The sequence below is a fragment of the Syngnathus leptorhynchus genome, chromosome 12 (assembly GCF_054491065.1).
Source record: "Syngnathus leptorhynchus isolate UIUO chromosome 12, UIUO_Slep, whole genome shotgun sequence".
Lineage (NCBI taxonomy): Eukaryota > Metazoa > Chordata > Actinopteri > Syngnathiformes > Syngnathidae > Syngnathus > Syngnathus leptorhynchus.
Window position 1 is genome coordinate 3,808,060 of NC_141206.1, and position 19,040 is coordinate 3,827,099.

Genomic DNA, 19,040 nt, shown 5'->3' on the forward strand with positions numbered 1-19,040 from the left:
AAGAAATCATCCACCTTGGTTGTGACGGGATCGCTATTGCACCAGCTCCCCGATCACACGGGGCCGCCCTTGAACGTCACGTTTATGAAATGGATCTAGTGTGAAATCGCGTCAACTGGTCCACGCGCGACCAGTGAGACGCACGAACATTATTCCCAATTGGTTCCGTCGAGCGCGTGCTGGCCGATCAGTTTGCGCGTCAATTTGCGTGCGTACGTACGTGCGTGCGTGGGAGTGTGTATGTCCGAGCATATATGCGAGAGCGCGCGCGCATACGTGCATATATATATGCTGGGCGCTTGAACCGCAGCGGACCCAAAGAGCAAATCAGGGCAGCACCGAGCCTCAAGAAAGAAGCAGAGCTAAGCGCTCGGCTAGCAACCAAACGCACGTTTCAGGGCGAGACATGATCGCGTCCACAGCCGGAATCCTTTTGCTCCCGCTGCTAATATGTCTCCAACATTGTACGAGTGTTCGCGGTAAGTCTTGATTTCCCTCGCATGAAAGTCAGTCACGCAGCAAATAGCAAATGTCGTCCAGTTTGAACACCTGTCATAGTGCTGCCCTCTGATTGAATGACCCAGCTCGGTTATGATGTCTTGTACCTTGCGTTTATTGTTAGAAATGAGGCATGCATGACCTGTTTTCTTTAGACAAACGATATTACGTCGCTACAAATTTAGATGGACTATTATATCTTATTATATTGCACTACTCTGGAATGAAGCGGGCCCCGTTTCGTTTGTCTGATTGTCCTTTTTTCTTAGTCAATCAGTTTCCTCCTTCCGAAAAAACGCCTGCTGTTCACATGTGCACGTAATCTAATCTGATTTTGTGGTCATTTACTACTACTACTACTGTGAGATCACGCGTTACTATTGACTCTTCCATTCATATTCAAATGAGTATAAAATGACTTATTTCGAAGTGGGTCACGATGAGTTTGAATATGAATTTGTGACAAGTAGCGACAGCCGAGTTTACCTGCCGCAGGTGACTTCAATCTAGGTCTGAACGTTGGGCCAGGTCTAAATACGCTAATTGAATGACATTGATTAATTAATCAATTATATTTCATCGATTAGTACATAGTATTTGTCAGTAATAAATATTTAGTATATATATATATATATATATATATATATATATATACACACACACACACGGCAGTGGCGGCGGCTCGTCCTCTTTTAGCCTATATAATCAATGAAATATAATTGATGAATTAATCAATGTCATTAAATTAGCATAATTAAGATTCAAGAAGAATTTATTTGCCATTATTGAGACCTGGCCCAATGATCAGACCTAGATTGAAGTCACCTGCGGCAGGTAAACTCGGCTGTCGCTACTGTCACAATAATGCGACCAGCGCGGTGCAGTTGCGCGGTCGGCGGCGCGCTATGCTTGCGCGTTCGGCGGTGCGCTGTAGTTGCGCAATTGGACAAAATTCAGCTCGCTGCGCACTGAGGTCCACTTCAATTTTGGAAAGTACATCAGGATTTTAAAAATATTTTCAAAATATGAACGACCGCTCTGTCACAATAATGCGACCAACGCGGTGTAGTTGCGTGGTTGTCGCGCACTACGGTTGCGCGTTCGGCGGTGCGCTGTAGTTGCGCGATCGGACAAAATTAAGCTCCCTGCGCACTGAAGTCCACCTCAATTTTGGAAAGTACATCAGGACTTTAAAAATATTTTCTAAATTTCAGCGACTGCTCTATCACAATCATGCGACCAACGCGGTGCAGTTGCGCGGTCGGCGGTGCGCTGTGAAATCGCGATGGACAAAAATGCGCAAATAAAAAAATGCTGAAAAAAAGGCTTTTTTTTTTTTTTTTTTTTTTTTTTTTGCCTGGAACGGATTGAAACTGTTTCCATCATTTGTAATGGGAAAACATGATTCGGAGTTCAACGATTCACTTCTCGAACAGCCTTCTGGAACGGATTGTGGTCGAAAACCGAGGCTCCACTGTGTATTCTATATAGATCTAGAGGGGCATCCACAGTCCCCTACTGACTCTTGGAGGCTTTTTTATATGCCGAATACTACCTGAGTAAATACTAGATACCAATATTATGAGGCATATTGAAATGCAGGAGCATAGTAGGTGGTGAATTTACTGCAAGGCAATGTAATATACACAATCTGTACATTTACACTGTGCCAAAATCTAGGCTATTTGTACGAAATAAACATAAATCTGAGCTGTAGTTGTAGTGATTTATTTGCCTACCACTTGTGTTGAGTGAGCCTGTGGAGTAGTATCCTCATATGTTTGACAACAAAGCTACTGTTGCAGAGCAGTCCATCTGTAGTTTCTCTTGCTATATCTCTGGCCTCCTCTTTCAGAACAACCACCTAATATAAAAGCGCACATACAAGAGCTCTATAGAGTCTCCTTATCATGTAACATTTATTGCAGAGGCAGTTAACTATCAATCCATTTAATGTGCTTTTTCTCCCCAGTAGGATAGTGATGAGGATTGAGTTGATTGGCCATACAGCAGTATTTGCTTGGGTGTTATTTAGGTTAGATAATATGTGAAAGTGGATCGTTTGGACTTGCTGAACTTGTGTTCATAATTGTGGTCATGCTAGACGCATGAACATTGTGCTTTATTATCCCCTCTTTAAGTGCTTTGCTGTCACCTTGAGTCTTCTACACACAATTAAAAATGAAGTGTAAGTCGAATGTACAATTTTGCTATTCGTATCAGGGCTTGGTGCTTAACACTTGTCAATAATAGAAGTAATAGTATCTTTGTAAAACCATAAAAGCAGCAGCAACATTATCATATCTCCATTTAAACCTAAACAAGAGCCATTTGGACTTGACAGACCTTGGCACAGGGCAGAGAGTAGACCAAACAGTTGTGATCCGCACTATTTGGATTATCTTAAATCATTGGGGATAGGGATAAAGGAATTATTTTATTTGCAGTTTAATGTTTAGTGCAAGTGTTAATGCTGAGGGTTTTTTTCCCCCCTCAGTCAACAAGTAATATTTATTCATTTAAGACTAAGTACATACGGTCTTCTCCTCCAATATTGAAGTTTGGCAGCATTGAACTATTTATTGCTTTCTGATTGGCATCGAAAATATAGAACCTGTGTAACATTTAGGATACTCCTCCTCAATCACTATTTAAAGCTATTTGAGAAGGAAAAAGACATTCTTAGCACCAACCACCAACGGATGATTGCTCTGAATTATCTTTGGGTACAGCCATTAAATGGGCCTTGGCTGACTTTGATCGGAAGCGGGGGGGAAATCTCCCTCAAAATCGATCCAATTATCGGTATATGTACAGCGATCTTAAGCAAACAATCAAATGTAACCTCGTCTCAGATTCTTCATCCTTGACAAAGACACCTAGAATGAAAATGTTGAACTCGGACCTCTGTTAAGCCCTAATCAAGTCACTCAACTGAACATTGTGCTGAAACATGCTGTTATCTTAGAAATCAGTTTGATCAAGGAACTAAATAATTTTTTAATGTATTTTTCACCAAATGTCCACAACATATTCAAGCTTATTTTCTTTGCTGTTGGTAGATCAAATGTGTGCATACCATTGCCACATAAATTCCAATTCTGCCCAAGAGTAGAGGAAATCCAGGCTCAATTATCAAGAGCTAGAAATTGGCACAATTAGGCTCTTTGGTGTTTTTTTCTTTCCCTTTCTTTGCAGATTTGAGGCGTTGAAGTTTGTGGTGTACAGGATATTAATGAAAAAAACAGTTGTCTCAAAGAAAAAAAAATCACTCAAGTACACATAGATTTAAATTAAGCCTGTGAGCAAGGCGTCTCACAAATCAGAGCAGCTTCAATGCTTGCCCTGATTAAAATGGATGTAGTTTCCCTCCACAGTGAGTATGATGGCATGTTAGACCCAGATCTGCAGCTACATGAGCACTGGCGGTGTGGGGGTGCACTTGGCTCCTGAAGTGGGCGGGGTGGTGGACTGGAAGAGGAGGAGGGGAACGTACTGCAACAGTTTGTGTTACTGGGCAAAAATGCATTAACGTGACCACCAGTGTGACCGTGCTTATGTAATACCCAGTGACTTACCATTTTGAGCAGGACACAAGAGCAATGTTTGATGTTTTAGAGAAGATTTCTTTATCATACGAGGTTAGTTTTTTTTTTTCTTATCGACCAAACTACCAGTTTTGATTCTTTCTCTCGAAATGTTTTCTTTCTTTACATTGTTTAGTTCCTCCCCCAGGAACTGTCTTGGTGATGATTTTTAGCACAATATGAATGGATGCTCATTACCGTATCCGTTTTCCCTTCAGTGGCTTTGTCCTTTTTCAAGCACACATTGCACTTCTGATGATGAATTCTCTCATTGGTGATGGGCTGATGATTTTGATCCTCCTTTTGTTAGGTTGACTGAAATTGTAGTGTCGTTTAAAGCTCATCATACTCATCTTCTGGATTAGGAATTCTACCTGCTGTAGATTTACCCTGCATGGGAAATATTGTGCTTTTTTTTTTTTTTTCTTGACACCTCTTAAAGTGTGTCAAAAATCAAGAATTTTAATACATCCTGTATTAGTCCTGATGACATTTAAGGATTTGCTGCCCCATGCAAGGTTGAAACTCTTGGCGTCCATATACTGCTGTGCTAAAGGCAACTACAGAGATGGTTCGCACGATGCGAGGCGTGGCAGGACATTTCAGAGCCATTGAGGGTGACTCTTGAATTTCCACACTTGGTGGGTGGATGGGCACTTAAGGTACTAATCTACTGTACATGTATTTGTGTACAGTTAAAGTAGCATTTGAATATCTCCAGTGACAGACTGCAGAAATAATTGTGGAGCATGTTTATATATAGTTCTTTTTCAAATGATTTTGCTCTTTCACATGAATTAAAATGTGTACATATGAATACATAGCCTAAGAGAGAATGCACGCCGACCTTTGTTTGGATAGATTTGTCTGAAATTACTCATTGTGAGCTGTTTCATATAGAATAATTCAAGATAGTCTTACAATGGGACATAAATCTAAACCTTGAATTTATTTTCTATAAACTTAGAAACAAACTTATTAATATACTGAGCAATGCGACACAAGACCTCAAGAGATAATGAAACATTACTGTATGTGCAGAAATAGATGTGTACTAGTAGGTGCTTGTATCGGGCTAATACTGTCCTTATTCCAAGATTTTGGGTACTCGTGAAGGAAGCCGATACCACCCACTGATACTTGAGGCAGGAAAACCTCTAACATCAAATTCCTTGCCAGTCATTGGTGATGCACTTTAGCACATTGCAAAATCATCATGTGCGTCAGAAAGGTACCGGTACTCAGTGAGTCCTCGAGCAAATATTAATCGGTCTGTACAGAAAAAGTTATTGCTCATCCCCAGTTACAAAATCATATTTCTCTTTTTGTGACAATTCATGTCATGATTTGTTTCTGTCCATCAGGAACTAAAACAGAATGCGAGGCCAACCAATTTCAGTGTGAAAATGGTCGTTGTATCCAGTCTGTTTGGAAGTGTGATGGGGACGAGGACTGCAGTGATGGCAGTGATGAACGCTCGTGTGGTAAGAAATGCTTGCTTGAAATATTCTGCCAAATGAATTCTTAAATTCTGAAGATTTCTTTAGGGTTGGGGGGGGGGGGGGCAATCAAGTGTGGTCAATTATGGACCCATTTGTAAACCAGAAGTGGAGAGGAGAGTATGTTGGGCAACATATCTTTGTGTTCTTGTAGAAGTCACACAGAACTGGTGAGTCTCTTATCTCCTGGGGTGACCAACCTGCTGATACAGAGGCATCAGAGTAGTGCTGATGAACCAATCAATATAGTCATACAATATACACACACCCACAGTACAGATGTACAATAATTTTCTCTTTCAAAACCAACCCCAAATGTCACCTCCTTTTTTTATTTTATCTGGGTCATGTAACACATGGGGTGTAAAATGGTAAAGAATAAATATAGTAAGATGCCAAACGAAGAAAAATCCAATTACTTAAAGGTCACACATGACAATCTGTTGATTGATTTTAAAATGTTATCCAATTTGAGCCCATCACGAACCACTTGAGAGGTTACCTATAGCTTATGTACATTTCAATTCATTTTGTCAGTTAGTCATACCATATTTGTTGAGAAATTATGACTAAAGCGGTTGCAACTTATGAAGTGAGAATCAAGTCATGGATGTGCATTTTGATTGCTTTCTTCCCCTCCGACAACAGTCAAGAAGGTTTGTCCAGATGCAGACTTTGTATGTCGTAATGGCCAGTGTGTTCCAAAGAGGTGGCAGTGTGATGGGGAGCCAGACTGCGAGGACGGATCAGACGAAAGTGTCGAAATTTGCCGTAAGTACAGCACAAGCCTCAAATTCTGATTTAAATTTTAACTACCATATTTTCCGGACAATAAGGCGCACCAAATATACATATTTTCACCTTTTATTGCACCTTCAATGAATGGCCCATTTTAAAACGTCCTTATATAAGGCGCACTGGACTATAAGGCGCTCCATTAATGCATGTCAGATTTTTAATCCAAATCAAATCATTTTCCATTTTATCTTTTTTTATTTCAACTTCAGATGCAACAAATTACTTTAGAATAATGAAATGACCCATACTCTTTTTGATTCATGATTCATAGTCTTCAGCGGGCCACTTATGATTGATTTCATGACACAATGCTTCGGGCCAGTTTAAATTTAGGAATTTGGTCCATATATAAGGCGCACCGGACTACAAGGTGCACCGTCGGCTTTTGAGAACATTTTTGGCGTACTTGTATAGCCTTGTGATTTAGGGCTATACAAATAAACTTGACTTGACTTTTATTTGATTAAGATAAAGTTCAAATCAATTTAGCATCAAAATCATGCACCGTTCTGCTTTCATCCACCATCTTAAGCACAAAACATCGGTTAACTTTAGTAGTAATGCACTGAAAGGATGAGTAATGCCTACAACCTAAGTACTGGAGAAACAAAAAAATCCAGTGTATTTGTATATATAATATTGATATGAGTATTCCTGTTGTTCATGTTCACTCAGGATTCATGAATTAAACTCTGTTAATACCATGAATGAGCAAGTTTAAGACTTGGGCTCGGCTGCGTATTTGCCAAGCAAATTATATAGTGTCTTGTCAGCACTTTCTCATTGGAGTATTTTTGTCTTGTCTGTGTTTGTACTTGAACAATATTTACCGTAGTCTTAACGTATAAACGTTTTCCTGAAGGTCTTGAACTTTGAGGCTCTGATCATGTGCATCTGATTAAGTTCCAGGCATTCTCGCTGCAGTGTACAGTACATGGGCTGAGCTGCACGTACAACTGCTAGTGTCACTCTGTTTGTTTGTCCAGCTGTTCTTATTCTTAGTAGTGGAAAACACTGCACTTGCATGGTCATCTCTAGTGACTGTACTGGGAAAAAAAAAAAATCTGATGCCATGTGCTGGCATGCTATGAATGCATAGGTCTGTTTTATTAGCTTGACACAATCTTTAATACATACAAGCTAATGTCAATTTTGTTTTAATGCAACATGTTCAGTATGTTGATCTTTTGACAAAGCATACAGCCTATGAGGTGTTATTTTAGGTACTACTGTTTGAGAGTTGTGGTAACATGAGCTGCATGAGTATTTGTTCTTCATTGAAGTAGAGGGTAGGAAAGGTGGACGTAAAGTATGACCCATAATGCATTCATAGAATTAATAATTGTACAATCCACCTTTTTATGTATCACATCAAAAATAAAAGTTCAACTTATCTGTACAAGGAGCTGGCTCATCAATTTTGAGCCTATAGGTTTTCATAATTTTAGATGAGCAAAACAGATCCATGTGCAGAATTAATACAACTACAGGCAAACAATTTGATTCAGTTTTATTTCTGGAAGATCCTAATCAGTTTTTTACCATCCTGTGTGTTAATATTAACTAGACACTAAGGGCAGATGTTGCTAGTCTGTTGTATATTGTGGCGTTAAGATTCCCTCTCGAGGGTTCTGTATCTGTCGTGGCTTGTGCTGAGACTAGAAAAATATTTGCTGCACTGTTTTTTTTTTTTGTTTGTTTTGAATGGTTATATTAGAATAAAACAAACAAAACCAAATCATTGCAATACATTGTTTTGTGATCAGTTTTTTTTTTGTTTTTTTTATCATGCAGACATGCGAACTTGTCGTTTGAATGAGTTTAGCTGTGGAGCAGGTTCCACACAGTGTATCCCCAACTTCTGGAAGTGTGATGGTGAAAAGGACTGTGACAATGGAGAAGATGAAGTGAACTGCGGTAGGTTGAGAATTACTGTAAACTATGAAAAAGTGCGACTTATGGTCTAAAAAATATCTGCTTGTGATGTTCATGCTTGACTGTGTCTGGCTGCCAGTAATTGACAGGAGCTGCCAGCAAGCCATTTTAATTACCTTCATGCTTGCTCAAATCAAATCTATTTAAATGAATTTTCCTGGTCATGAATCCACATAAACATAATCAGTACGTGAAATCAAAGTTTTCAATGATTTATAGTATTTGAAACGACATGGTGCATCAGGTCATGGCTGTATTGTCAAATTTTGACATCATGGAACCAAATGATGTAAACTACAATCTGTCTGAAAATGCACTTTCAGGTAACGTAACCTGCGCTCCAAACGAATTCACCTGCGCCAGTGAACGCTGCATCTCCCGAAACTTTGTTTGCAACGGCGAGGACGACTGCGGGGATGGCTCAGATGAGGTCGGGTGCGCGCCTTCTTCATGTGGCCCAAGTCAATTCCAGTGTGAAAATTCAACATGCATCCCAAATAGTTGGGTATGTGACGAGGATGTCGACTGCCAGGTAAGGAAACGGCAATGAACAAGAAAAGCTGTTATCATGAATGTATGTTTTGACTAAATTCACCGCATTAATGGCAGCGGATCTCAAATTTTTATCCCAATTTTGCCACAGCCGACCAAGAACAATAAACACCAGATTTGTCATCCAAAGGCGTACATGCTTCACACGTCTCTTGCGTTCCAACTTGTCTGTTCTTCTGCAGGATCAGTCCGATGAGTCGCCGTTACGGTGTGGTCGTCACCCAACCCCACCATCCAAATGCTCAACGAGTGACATGCAATGCATTTCTGGAGAGTGTATTCACAAAAAGTGGAGGTGTGACGGAGACTCCGACTGCAAAGATGGCAGCGATGAAGCAAACTGTCGTATGTACAAACTTCAACACCGTATATACCTTCTTTTGGGATTATTTTAAACACTGTTAAAAAAAAAAAAAAAAAAAGAGTAACATGCATGTGTGTCTACAGTGTGACTGCTTGTTTATATTGTGTGTTTAATGACTTAACAAATTAAATACCATAAATGCAATTAAAGCAAATTCATTCTGTTTTTGCTGATTTTATTTATTCCGGGGTAGTCTGCAATGTATTTTCAAACACCAGTGAACTTTTTTAGGGCGTCTAATATGACTCTGGTTATGTTGTCTGATATTAGCTGCTGCACGCACCTGTGGAGCAGATCAGTTCAAATGTGACGACGGGAACTGTATCCTGGGCAACAGACAATGTAACGGCGTCCGAGAGTGCGCAGATGGATCAGATGAGGTCAATTGCAAAAACTGTAAGTTCTGGTTCCTTCAATAGTTTGATTCCTTTTGGGTTTTTATTTTATTTTTATTTGCACAATTGCTTTAATGGGTCTTTATGTGAACCCTTTGGAATGTCTTAAATTGTTACATAAATTGGTCATAACTGGCTTGAGTATTTCCATCACGTGAATGAACAATTGTTCTCATAATTAGAAAAATAACATGCACAATATTTTCAGAAGATTACAAGAAGAGCAAGTGTAGACTTGGATTTAATAACACATTACATATCATTGAACTCAACACGGATGTACCCATGTGTTGGAAATACACATTTTGAAAAAAATACTAAAATGTGTGCTAAGAGTGGCCCGGTCAAAATACTATGAAACAAAGTGAAGGAATAGGCATCTCAATTTTAGATGATGTTAGAAAAAGTGCATTTGAAAAAACTCTTCCCACCCCCCCTCTCCTCACAGCGACGCAGTGTCGTGGACCCGAGAGGTTTAAATGTCGTAGTGGGGAATGTATTGAGATGAGCAAAGTATGCAACAAGAATAGAGACTGTCCAGACTGGAGTGACGAACCCATCAAAGAATGTGGTGAGTTTTACCTTTTTAAATGTCCTGTTTTAGTTCCCTAATATCAGAATTCATGATCAAGCAAAACCTGACGAAGCTGTCATGCAACAGACCAAATTAAGGAAAATAAATACAATTTTTTTTGTGCGTCATCATGCTTCAGTTATTTGACTGAGTGAATCAGGCAGAAACAATATTTGCTGCTTTAAGAGCTGTATCGTGCGTTGTGCTGCAGATGTCAACGAGTGCCTAATGAACAATGGGGGCTGCTCGCATATCTGCAAAGACATGACAATTGGCTTTGAGTGTGACTGCACGCCCGGGCTGCAACTCATTGATCACAAAACCTGTGGAGGTATGCCAGTACTTTTTATAATATTGCTTGCAGCAACATGATGCTCTATTCTTTCTGGTAGAATACGTTGCTGTTGCATGTTGAAAGATGTCATTCGACCCTTCTTCCTTCAGATGTCAATGAGTGCCTGAACCCAGGCATCTGCAGTCAGATCTGCATTAACCTGAAGGGAGGATACAAATGTGAATGCCACAACGGCTACCAGATGGATCCAACGACAGGAGTCTGTAAAGCTGTAGGTGAGTGATACCCGGTCAAATCGAATAGGCCCGCCTCTAGTTAGTCACTGGCATTAAAGATTCACAGAAATGTATTTGTAGCGATGACAGATAAATAAATTGAATTGATGAGTTGAATATTACACTTTACGGCTCTGTATTGGTTAAAGCTTAGTCTTGACTAATAGCCAGTCAAGTTTTATTGGCATCTGGTCTTTCAGTTAGGCAGTTTAAAGACGTTTTAATCACCCGTCTGCTGCTACCTCGGAACTACAAGGCTTTGCGCAGCAGTGAAATGTCCAGCCCAACTATGATAGATCTGAACGGCCCTGAGAATACAAACCTATGTAAGCTTGTGGTGGATGAGAGTAGTGCTTAGTTTTTCCCAGCTATTCTGATCACAACTGGTCTTTGAAATATTCAAATTGGCCGGACCATAGGACTGGTGGTAAGGAATGAGGAAAGCTCAATCTTCCTCCTGTTGTTTCACAATCAGTCAAATTGGAAGGTTTTGTCACCAACTGGGTGCTCTTCAAATCACAAATGGGCTGGGCCCATTTTTATTTTTTTTAAATCTCTCCTTTTGATGAATTAATTGAACATTTAAACATAATAGAGAATGATATCCTAAATATGTTGGACACGTTTTGAAGAAGTGCAAACTTATTCTTGTGTCAACCCATCCCCCCCCCCCCCCCCCCTCAGGTAAGGAGCCCTGTCTGATTTTCACAAACCGTCGTGACATTCGTCGTCTGGGTCTGGAGAGAAAAGAGTACACTCAGATTGTGGAGCAGCAGAGAAACACAGTGGCTCTGGATGCCGATTTTGACCAGCAGATGATGTTCTGGGCCGATCTGGGACAGAAAGCCATTTTTAGGTACTGTAACGTTCACATTACCATACTTTTGAAAACTGCAATAAATTAGTCTTGATGTATGGAATTTAAAATGCATAAAACTAGTATTGTGGCGGTATTATGAATGGCCTCACAGTTTGGTCTGAATTGAGATGTGGGTTTTTTTAGTTTTACCATCCCCCCCCACTGTGTTGCAATAGAGAAGTGAAACTGCAAGCTTTATTATATTTGTGTGCGACAGAACTATTCTTGCATCTGCAGGACTTTTTTTTTTTTTTTTTTTTTTTCCATGTAGTTTATTTCGGATGTGGACAAAATGTTTAGCAGTACTTGAAGAATCCGAAATGTGTCCGCGCTGCTGGCAGTTCAGATATTTTTACAGAATTAGATTCCTTCTGTTGTCATTTGAACGGCCACTTCTGTGTAATTATTTACCTAGACTTGTTGCATTACAAAGTGTTTATGGTGATAGAGTAAAACTTGTTTACGTGAGCTGAAATATTTCAATTTATTCTTACAGCACTGTGCTGGACAAACGAGGCGACGTGAGCACCCACAACAAAGTGATAGAAAACGTCCTCGCTCCCGTTGGCATCGCTGTAGACTGGATATACAAGAACTTGTACTGGTCCGATCTGGGTACCAAAACTATTTCCATTGCAAACTTTAATGGAACCAAGCAGAAAATTCTGTTTAGTAGTGGCCTGAAAGAACCAGCTTCCATTGCTGTGGATCCTCTGTCTGGGTAGGTGTTTGTCAAGGTTTTGAAGATGTCAATACTGTAAAATCAATTTTCTGACTTGGGTTTCTCTTATTTTGGGCACATCTGTCAATTGTAGTTTCCTGTACTGGTCTGACTGGGGTGTGCCAGCCAAGATCGAGAAGTCTGGTATGAATGGAGTCAACAGGCAGATTCTGGTGGCGACAGACATCCAATGGCCAAATGGAATAACCCTTGGTAAGAGGCACAAGCACTGACGATATACTGACACAGCTGATTATAAAGATCAATTCAACAGATGTCAATTGTGATTTATTTCAACTACTACTGGGGGGGGGGGGGGCTTTGAAATTCTGGCTTGTGGCTTGTAGAGGATCTTTATTTTTGTCCTCAGAGATTTGAGTGTTTCAATGTGCAGGGCTAATTTTATTTTTTTAATAAACTCGTGGCTTTGCTTTCACTGATTTGATGTCTTAAAACAACAACTTTTGTTTATGTCCGATTAACTTAATATACAACAAAACAGCCACAGATTCAAGTGTTCTAAGAATAAAGTTGACTTTTGTAGTCATTTTAAAATGTGATAGCATTAATTTTGAGCAACCCTGGGTGAAAGCAAATTGGAATTGGATGTTCACCTTTATATCTACATTTTTCCCTTTTTGGGCTACATTTATATTTGCCATTTTTATGTCATACCCATCTAATCTTCTGTATGTTTTTTTATTTAGATTTAATCAAAGGACGGCTGTACTGGGTTGATTCAAAGCTCCATATGCTCTGCAGTGTTGACCTGAATGGTGACAACAGGAAGAAAGTGCTACAATCTTCAGACTACCTTGCGCACCCCTTTGCTCTTACTGTTTTTGAGGTACTGCTCGCATTTTACCAAAAAGTGGGCCTTTTTTTTTGTCATTGTTTTAAGAGCGGAGACTCGCACAAAGAATCTGCAGGGGGTTTTTCCTGATTTATTTTTATTATTTTAACATTGAATTCTTAGGATTTTAAATGGGTGGGCTGCATCACAAGGGGCACCAGAAGGTTTAAACTGTGCCAAACAAATCGTGCGAGTGGCAGGCTGTGGTAACCAGACAGGGAAAACAAAAAGTTACTGCTACTGTATGTTAATTTTTAGAATTAGATTTCAGTTTGTTCTAAAATGAATTGTATGATTTATCAATATAGCTATCTCGATAGCATTGTTTTAAATTTATGGCAATTTTTTTTTTTTTCTCCCCCCCAATGCTCCTCTTTCCAGGATCGTGTCTTCTGGACAGATGGTGAGAAGAAAGCCATCTACGGAGCTAACAAATTCACAGGAATGGACATTGTGCCACTAGCCAACAATCTGCATGATCCACAGGACATCATAGTGTACCATGAGCTCATTCAACTTTCTGGTAAGAATGCAATTAAAACACAATTGAAAAGAAAAATGGGTTCTGTAATGATAAATTGGCAAGTTTGTGGGTCAATTTTAATATATTTAGAAAACTCTCTCAGTACCTAAAGTTAATGTGGGCTAGATTGTGCTTTTAATTCATTGTCCCTATGACTGACTGGTAACCAATAATGGGTGTTGTTTGTCTTTTGCAAATAGTTTGGTCAAAGCTATCCGGGAAACTGGCAGAATGGATAAATTCAGTGGCAAAACTGCCAGTTAAGCTTGGACATGATCTAACAAGAAACCTACACTTGTTTGCAGGAACAAACTGGTGTGCAGAGAAAGGTCCAAATGGAGGCTGCAGCTACATGTGTCTACCTGCACCACAAATCAACAAACACTCTCCCAAATTCACTTGCCTCTGTCCAGAAGGGCAGGAATTGGCTGCTGATGGTCTACGCTGCAGACCTAGTGAGTTAAAACACCCATTATGAAAGCATGAGCAGGATTTGTGGGTGGAGGTTGAAGGGAGCACTTTTGTGATATTGCCTTTTAAATAACCTGGTTAAATTCACGTAAAAACTAAGGTAATTGGCCACAGAATAAAATTGTTTATTAAAAAAAAACGATATTCTTCCAGGCACTCCCTCATATTTCATGGTCTCGCGTGCTTAAAAAACATTATTTTGACTTGAAATAATGGAAATTGAAGACTTATTCGAGACAGCAATGTTGGCAGTAGAATAGGTTGTGTACTTTAGTCTATTTTTCATGAATATATTATGTTATGGAGTATTTTAAAGGTGTTTGAGGTGCTTATTCCAAGGATTTCTTTTTGGGGTGGGGTAGTCTCCGTAATCTAGGAGCAAATTTTTTTGGTGGGGGGGGTAGTAGTGAACATTTCATGGTTGCGATGCCAGCAGTCTTTTTTTTTTTTTTTTTTTTTTTTTTGCGCGCTTAATGTGACTGAGGGATGCTCTACTCTACTCCTTCTTTATTTTAAATCTATACAGAAGATGGTGAGAGAGGAACCCGGCAACAGAATTCTTGCATAGAAACTCCTAATTAGACTCCGCTGTAGACCAAGCAAGTTGCGTAAACAAAGCAGTAGAACATCTCCCTGACAACTCTGTGCCACTGTGTCCACCAAAAGAAAAATAAATGCCTTGTTAGTCTAAGATGCCTTGAAACTTTAGATTCCAAGTTTGTGTGTACAATTGTGTTAACACACCCTTTGGTGAATTTGGTGTGCTGAATAAATAGCTTGGGAAAGAATGCCTTTCACAGTCTCTCGAATTTGGGTTGTAGCCAAAGCCCTTTAAGAAATGGCAAGCAAATGCATTTATGTCCTTTGTTCAGTAATTGCTGCTGCACTAAAAGGAACCGTGGATCATTGTTTTATTCTTCTATTCCAAGTGTATTTTAGAGTAAGCTTGATGTGTGAAGAAGTTGTTCCCAAACGCAACTGCACTCTTTGGTTCATCTCACCTCTTGTTTGAGAAAACTTGATCAGTTTATGCACCAGTCTGAATTAGTTTGGAAAACCTCAAGCTCAAAGTTGAAAGCACGCCCAAACCATGCACTCTGGCTCAAAAGTCAGGAAACATGGTTGTAATTTTAACAGAGTCTGGTGTTGAGGGCTGCAAACTTATCAGGCATGTTTTTTTATTTTTAATCAATCCGTGCCTGCATGAAATAGCTCTCAGTATCAAAGGTTGGTAACCCCCTGGGTGTTAGCCACTTGGCTGCAATACAACCTTCCACCAAAAGGTGGCCTTGATGCTTAAATCAGTAGTTTATAAGCTCCAGTGAAAGCAGAAGACACTACTAAACCAGCTGTTAGAAACAAACAAACAAAAAAAGACAAATGATGTAATTGAACACCTGAAAGGAAAAACCAGTGGACTGACAGCTCAACTTCCATTCAGGTTAATGCACTTAAGGGTTAGGTTGGCCCCAGAACAATCAAGAATGGTTTGTATTCACCCATGAGAGGGTGATAGATTGAGATAAGCATAAAATATAAAGAACCAGTAAATTGTTTGCTATGCAGCATTAAATAGCGGGGAAAAACATTTAAAAAAAAAAAAAAGAAATGAGATGAAAAACAAATCATGTGACTATCTTGAGGTAGGGCTGTGAGGGTTACCCTAAGCTGGCTCCATTCAAATGCATTAAGGTTCTTTTTTTTTTTTTTTTTCTTCTAATTGTACATCAGAGAAATATGATAGGTGTGATACGGCAAAATGTGAAAACTTCTCAGCATTCACAAGCTAATTTTCACTTTGCCCCCACCCCGTTAAAGTCTGACCCCTTGATTCTTGGTACAGACCTTTTGACCAAAAGCCCTACAAAGGAAGATGGGAAACCTGTCTTGCCGCCCTCCTCAGGTAATACCATCAGTTGTTGCCTGTTGTGCTTCCTGATGCTGGGCAACTTACCTCAAGGCTTGCTTTTACGTGCTTTGCCTTTCCCTGGCTGCATAACTCTCCTATGCAAGTATTTCGTCTTTTGTTACAGGGAAGAAAAAAATCTTGTGGCATGGTTATGAGCACAGTAATACTTGCTGTTCAGATTCTTGCCTGTCAAACTGTTCTCTCGTTCCAACATTTTGGTAATGCTACTATTTTTTTCAACATTGCTTTTACTATTTCAGTCATCATCCCAGTTGTTCTTAACTCTATTTTGTTCCGCCTAATTAGATTTGTATCTTGGAATTTCATGTGGCTGTAAATTCTATCGCACTCTCACTACAGCTTCTCTGTAGCTCTGTTTGTTTTTTGTGTTTGAGTTATGTTTTTTTGGGGCGGGGGGGGGGGGGGGTTGTGTTTTAATTGGTTGTTTTTGTGTTTTTAATTGTAAATTTGAGAGGTATGTGGCCGTTGTCTGAGTGACAGGACATTTAAATATACTGTCAACCATTTAAGACTAGGTCAAATTTGAGAACACAAGATTGTACATACCTTTAGGACATTTTACTCTGGTTTGAGCTCACCGATTTGGTATTAATATCATTTGTTTGCACAAACCTTTTATTAATATAAGGGGAAATTCATCCTTTCTCCAAAGTGCGTGCAATTCGCGTTGTTCAAAAGTTTGTAAACTTCCTAGCAGCCGACATGATGATGCTCAGGGCTGCATGTTTTGGTCTTGTTCTCAAATAAGCTCCAAAGGTGATTGTTTGCCACCCCAAAACCTGCTGACTACCTCCTGGATGACTTTAAAGACAAAATATTCCAAGCGAACAAAGGCAATGACTTGTCTTCTGGGTTTCCATCATAAAGAACTTGCAGCTCTATTGAAAAAATAATACCTAACTGTTCACGCTGGGTAAAAAAGAAAAGATCCAATTTGGGTTATGAATTGGTCCAATTATTAACCCAGCAATTACGGTGCATGTTATCGGATGATTAAAAATATGTATCCCGTTATAATATACATTGGTTAATATCTGGGAGAAGAGCTTCGTACAAAGGGGGCACATAATTGACATAAATGCATCACAAAGCCTAATTCCATTAGTATTCCTAGGATATTTAGTTACGACTAACATTCCGACTGGTTTGTTTGGAGTTTTTGCTCATTTAAATGGCTACCGGTACTAATCAAGGTTTGGCTGCGATGTGCATCGGTGTGCAGCTGCTTTTTCATTTCCCCTCCAAACCCTGCTTGAATGCCACAATTACCTGAACAATGGAGATGTCTGTCGTTACTTGATAATCACGTCAACTTTTAGTGTGCTTGATTTGCCCACAATGTGTGTTTATTTTTCCAGAAGCCAATGTGAGTACGTCGATTCAGGTAAACACCACAGCCAGAGGTTCTGCAGCAGCTTGGGCCATACTACCCGTCTGTAAGTGTACATCTTCACATGTACCTTCTTTGAATTAATATCAACACCTAAAGAAGTATAATTGTAATTCAAAAGAGGTTGTCACTTTTTTGGAACCAGATGGTACAATTTTCAATTGCCGGTTACCCCCCGAACCTCACCTAATGGTTTTTATTTATTTATTTATTTTTTATTTACTAATGAAAATTTGTGTCCATGCTCACACACTCAGTGCTGCTTGCCATGGCGGCAGCGGGCGGCTATTTGATGTGGAGAAACTGGACGTCGAAGAACCAGAAAAGCATGAACTTTGACAACCCAGTCTACCTGAAGACCACCGAAGAAGACCTCAACATTGACATCACACGGCACGGCGCAAATGTGGGACACACATACCCAGCAGTAAGTCAAAGGTTGATAACGTTCCCCCTGAATTGTCCTGATCATAAAAGCAAGTGACCCTGCAAAGAAGAAATGGCTTAATCGGTGCAGAGTCGCTTAGGGTTCCATTCGATTCAATCATTTCTTCTCGGCAGGGGATTGCGACTGCTTGTTAATGACCTCCACGCTCATCTGTGACCCTCTGTAATCTTGAATGAATTGTTGGCCATCCGCAAAGCACATGCCCATGTATGTACACAGATTAAGTAGATTAACCTCGGACTACTCAAAGCTCCGAGGCAAGACGGCGCGACATTGGCAGTCGTCCTTGCAGCTGCCAACCCAACACTCTTAGAATTTAACACTGCATAAGTTGTCTCTATATGAGCTTTACAATTGTCTCTGTAAATAGAACTGCACATTCAGGTATGACGGCGTGAAATAAATTGGTCATTAATTCTCTGTTTGTCTATTCTCCTTTCAGATTTCAATAGTGAGCACGGAGGATGATCTTTCGTGACCATGTTGGGTTTTTTTTTCCTCTCCCCTTTGGTTTTTAAGGGAACTCATGGCGCAGAACATGTTGTCCCCTTGTTTCCTACGCTGCTGGTTGTCCCGTAAGCACCAGTTCGACAACATCCCTTCTGAAGTGCATTAAATCATTATCAGTGGTGACAGTAACTGAAAGATGTTATTTATTTTGTAAAGAATGCTTTTGATTTTGTTTTTCATTGTTCTGGTTTTCAAGCTTCCCTGCCCTGAAGGCAGTTTGACTGTCTCTTCCCGCCCTTTTCCGGAAAAAAAGCAAAATCCTTTGTCGGTAGAATCTTGCTGAGCTGTTTTTTTTGTGCTTGAAGGGTTGGGGGGGTGGGGGTGGGGTCTTGAAATTGCGCAGGAGACCAGTTCTGCTCTCACCAAACAGATCAAGTCTGCCGGACAGGTTTCCCAACCTGATCAAAACTACATCTTGCCTTTTAAACCGACAGGCTCTGTGTGTGGGTGGGAGTATGTCTTCAGTTCAAATATCAAATCATGTTTGCAATACCTCCTTAGTTGTTTGAATCTTTAATTCTATAGTTATTGACTGCAGGTTTTCAGCATTTCTAAACATTGTA

The 19,040-nt window shown here is 39.9% G+C and overlaps 1 protein-coding gene across 1 annotated transcript; it reads left to right on the top strand.

Annotated features, from left to right (window-relative positions):
• The first annotated feature begins 283 nt into the window (after nt 1-283).
• vldlr (very low density lipoprotein receptor) lies at nt 284-18,606 on the top strand. The gene is made up of 19 exons (XM_085925637.1): nt 284-479; nt 5,450-5,569; nt 6,233-6,355; nt 8,177-8,299; nt 8,641-8,849; nt 9,052-9,214; nt 9,504-9,629; nt 10,077-10,199; nt 10,414-10,533; nt 10,647-10,772; nt 11,457-11,628; nt 12,128-12,352; nt 12,447-12,565; nt 13,060-13,199; nt 13,587-13,728; nt 14,034-14,183; nt 17,488-17,565; nt 17,777-17,946; nt 18,410-18,606. The coding sequence occupies exons 1-19, from the start codon at nt 407-409 to the stop codon at nt 18,443-18,445; spliced, it is 2,538 nt and encodes an 845-aa protein (XP_085781763.1). The 5' UTR covers nt 284-406; the 3' UTR covers nt 18,446-18,606.
• Nucleotides 18,607-19,040: the final 434 nt, after the last annotated feature.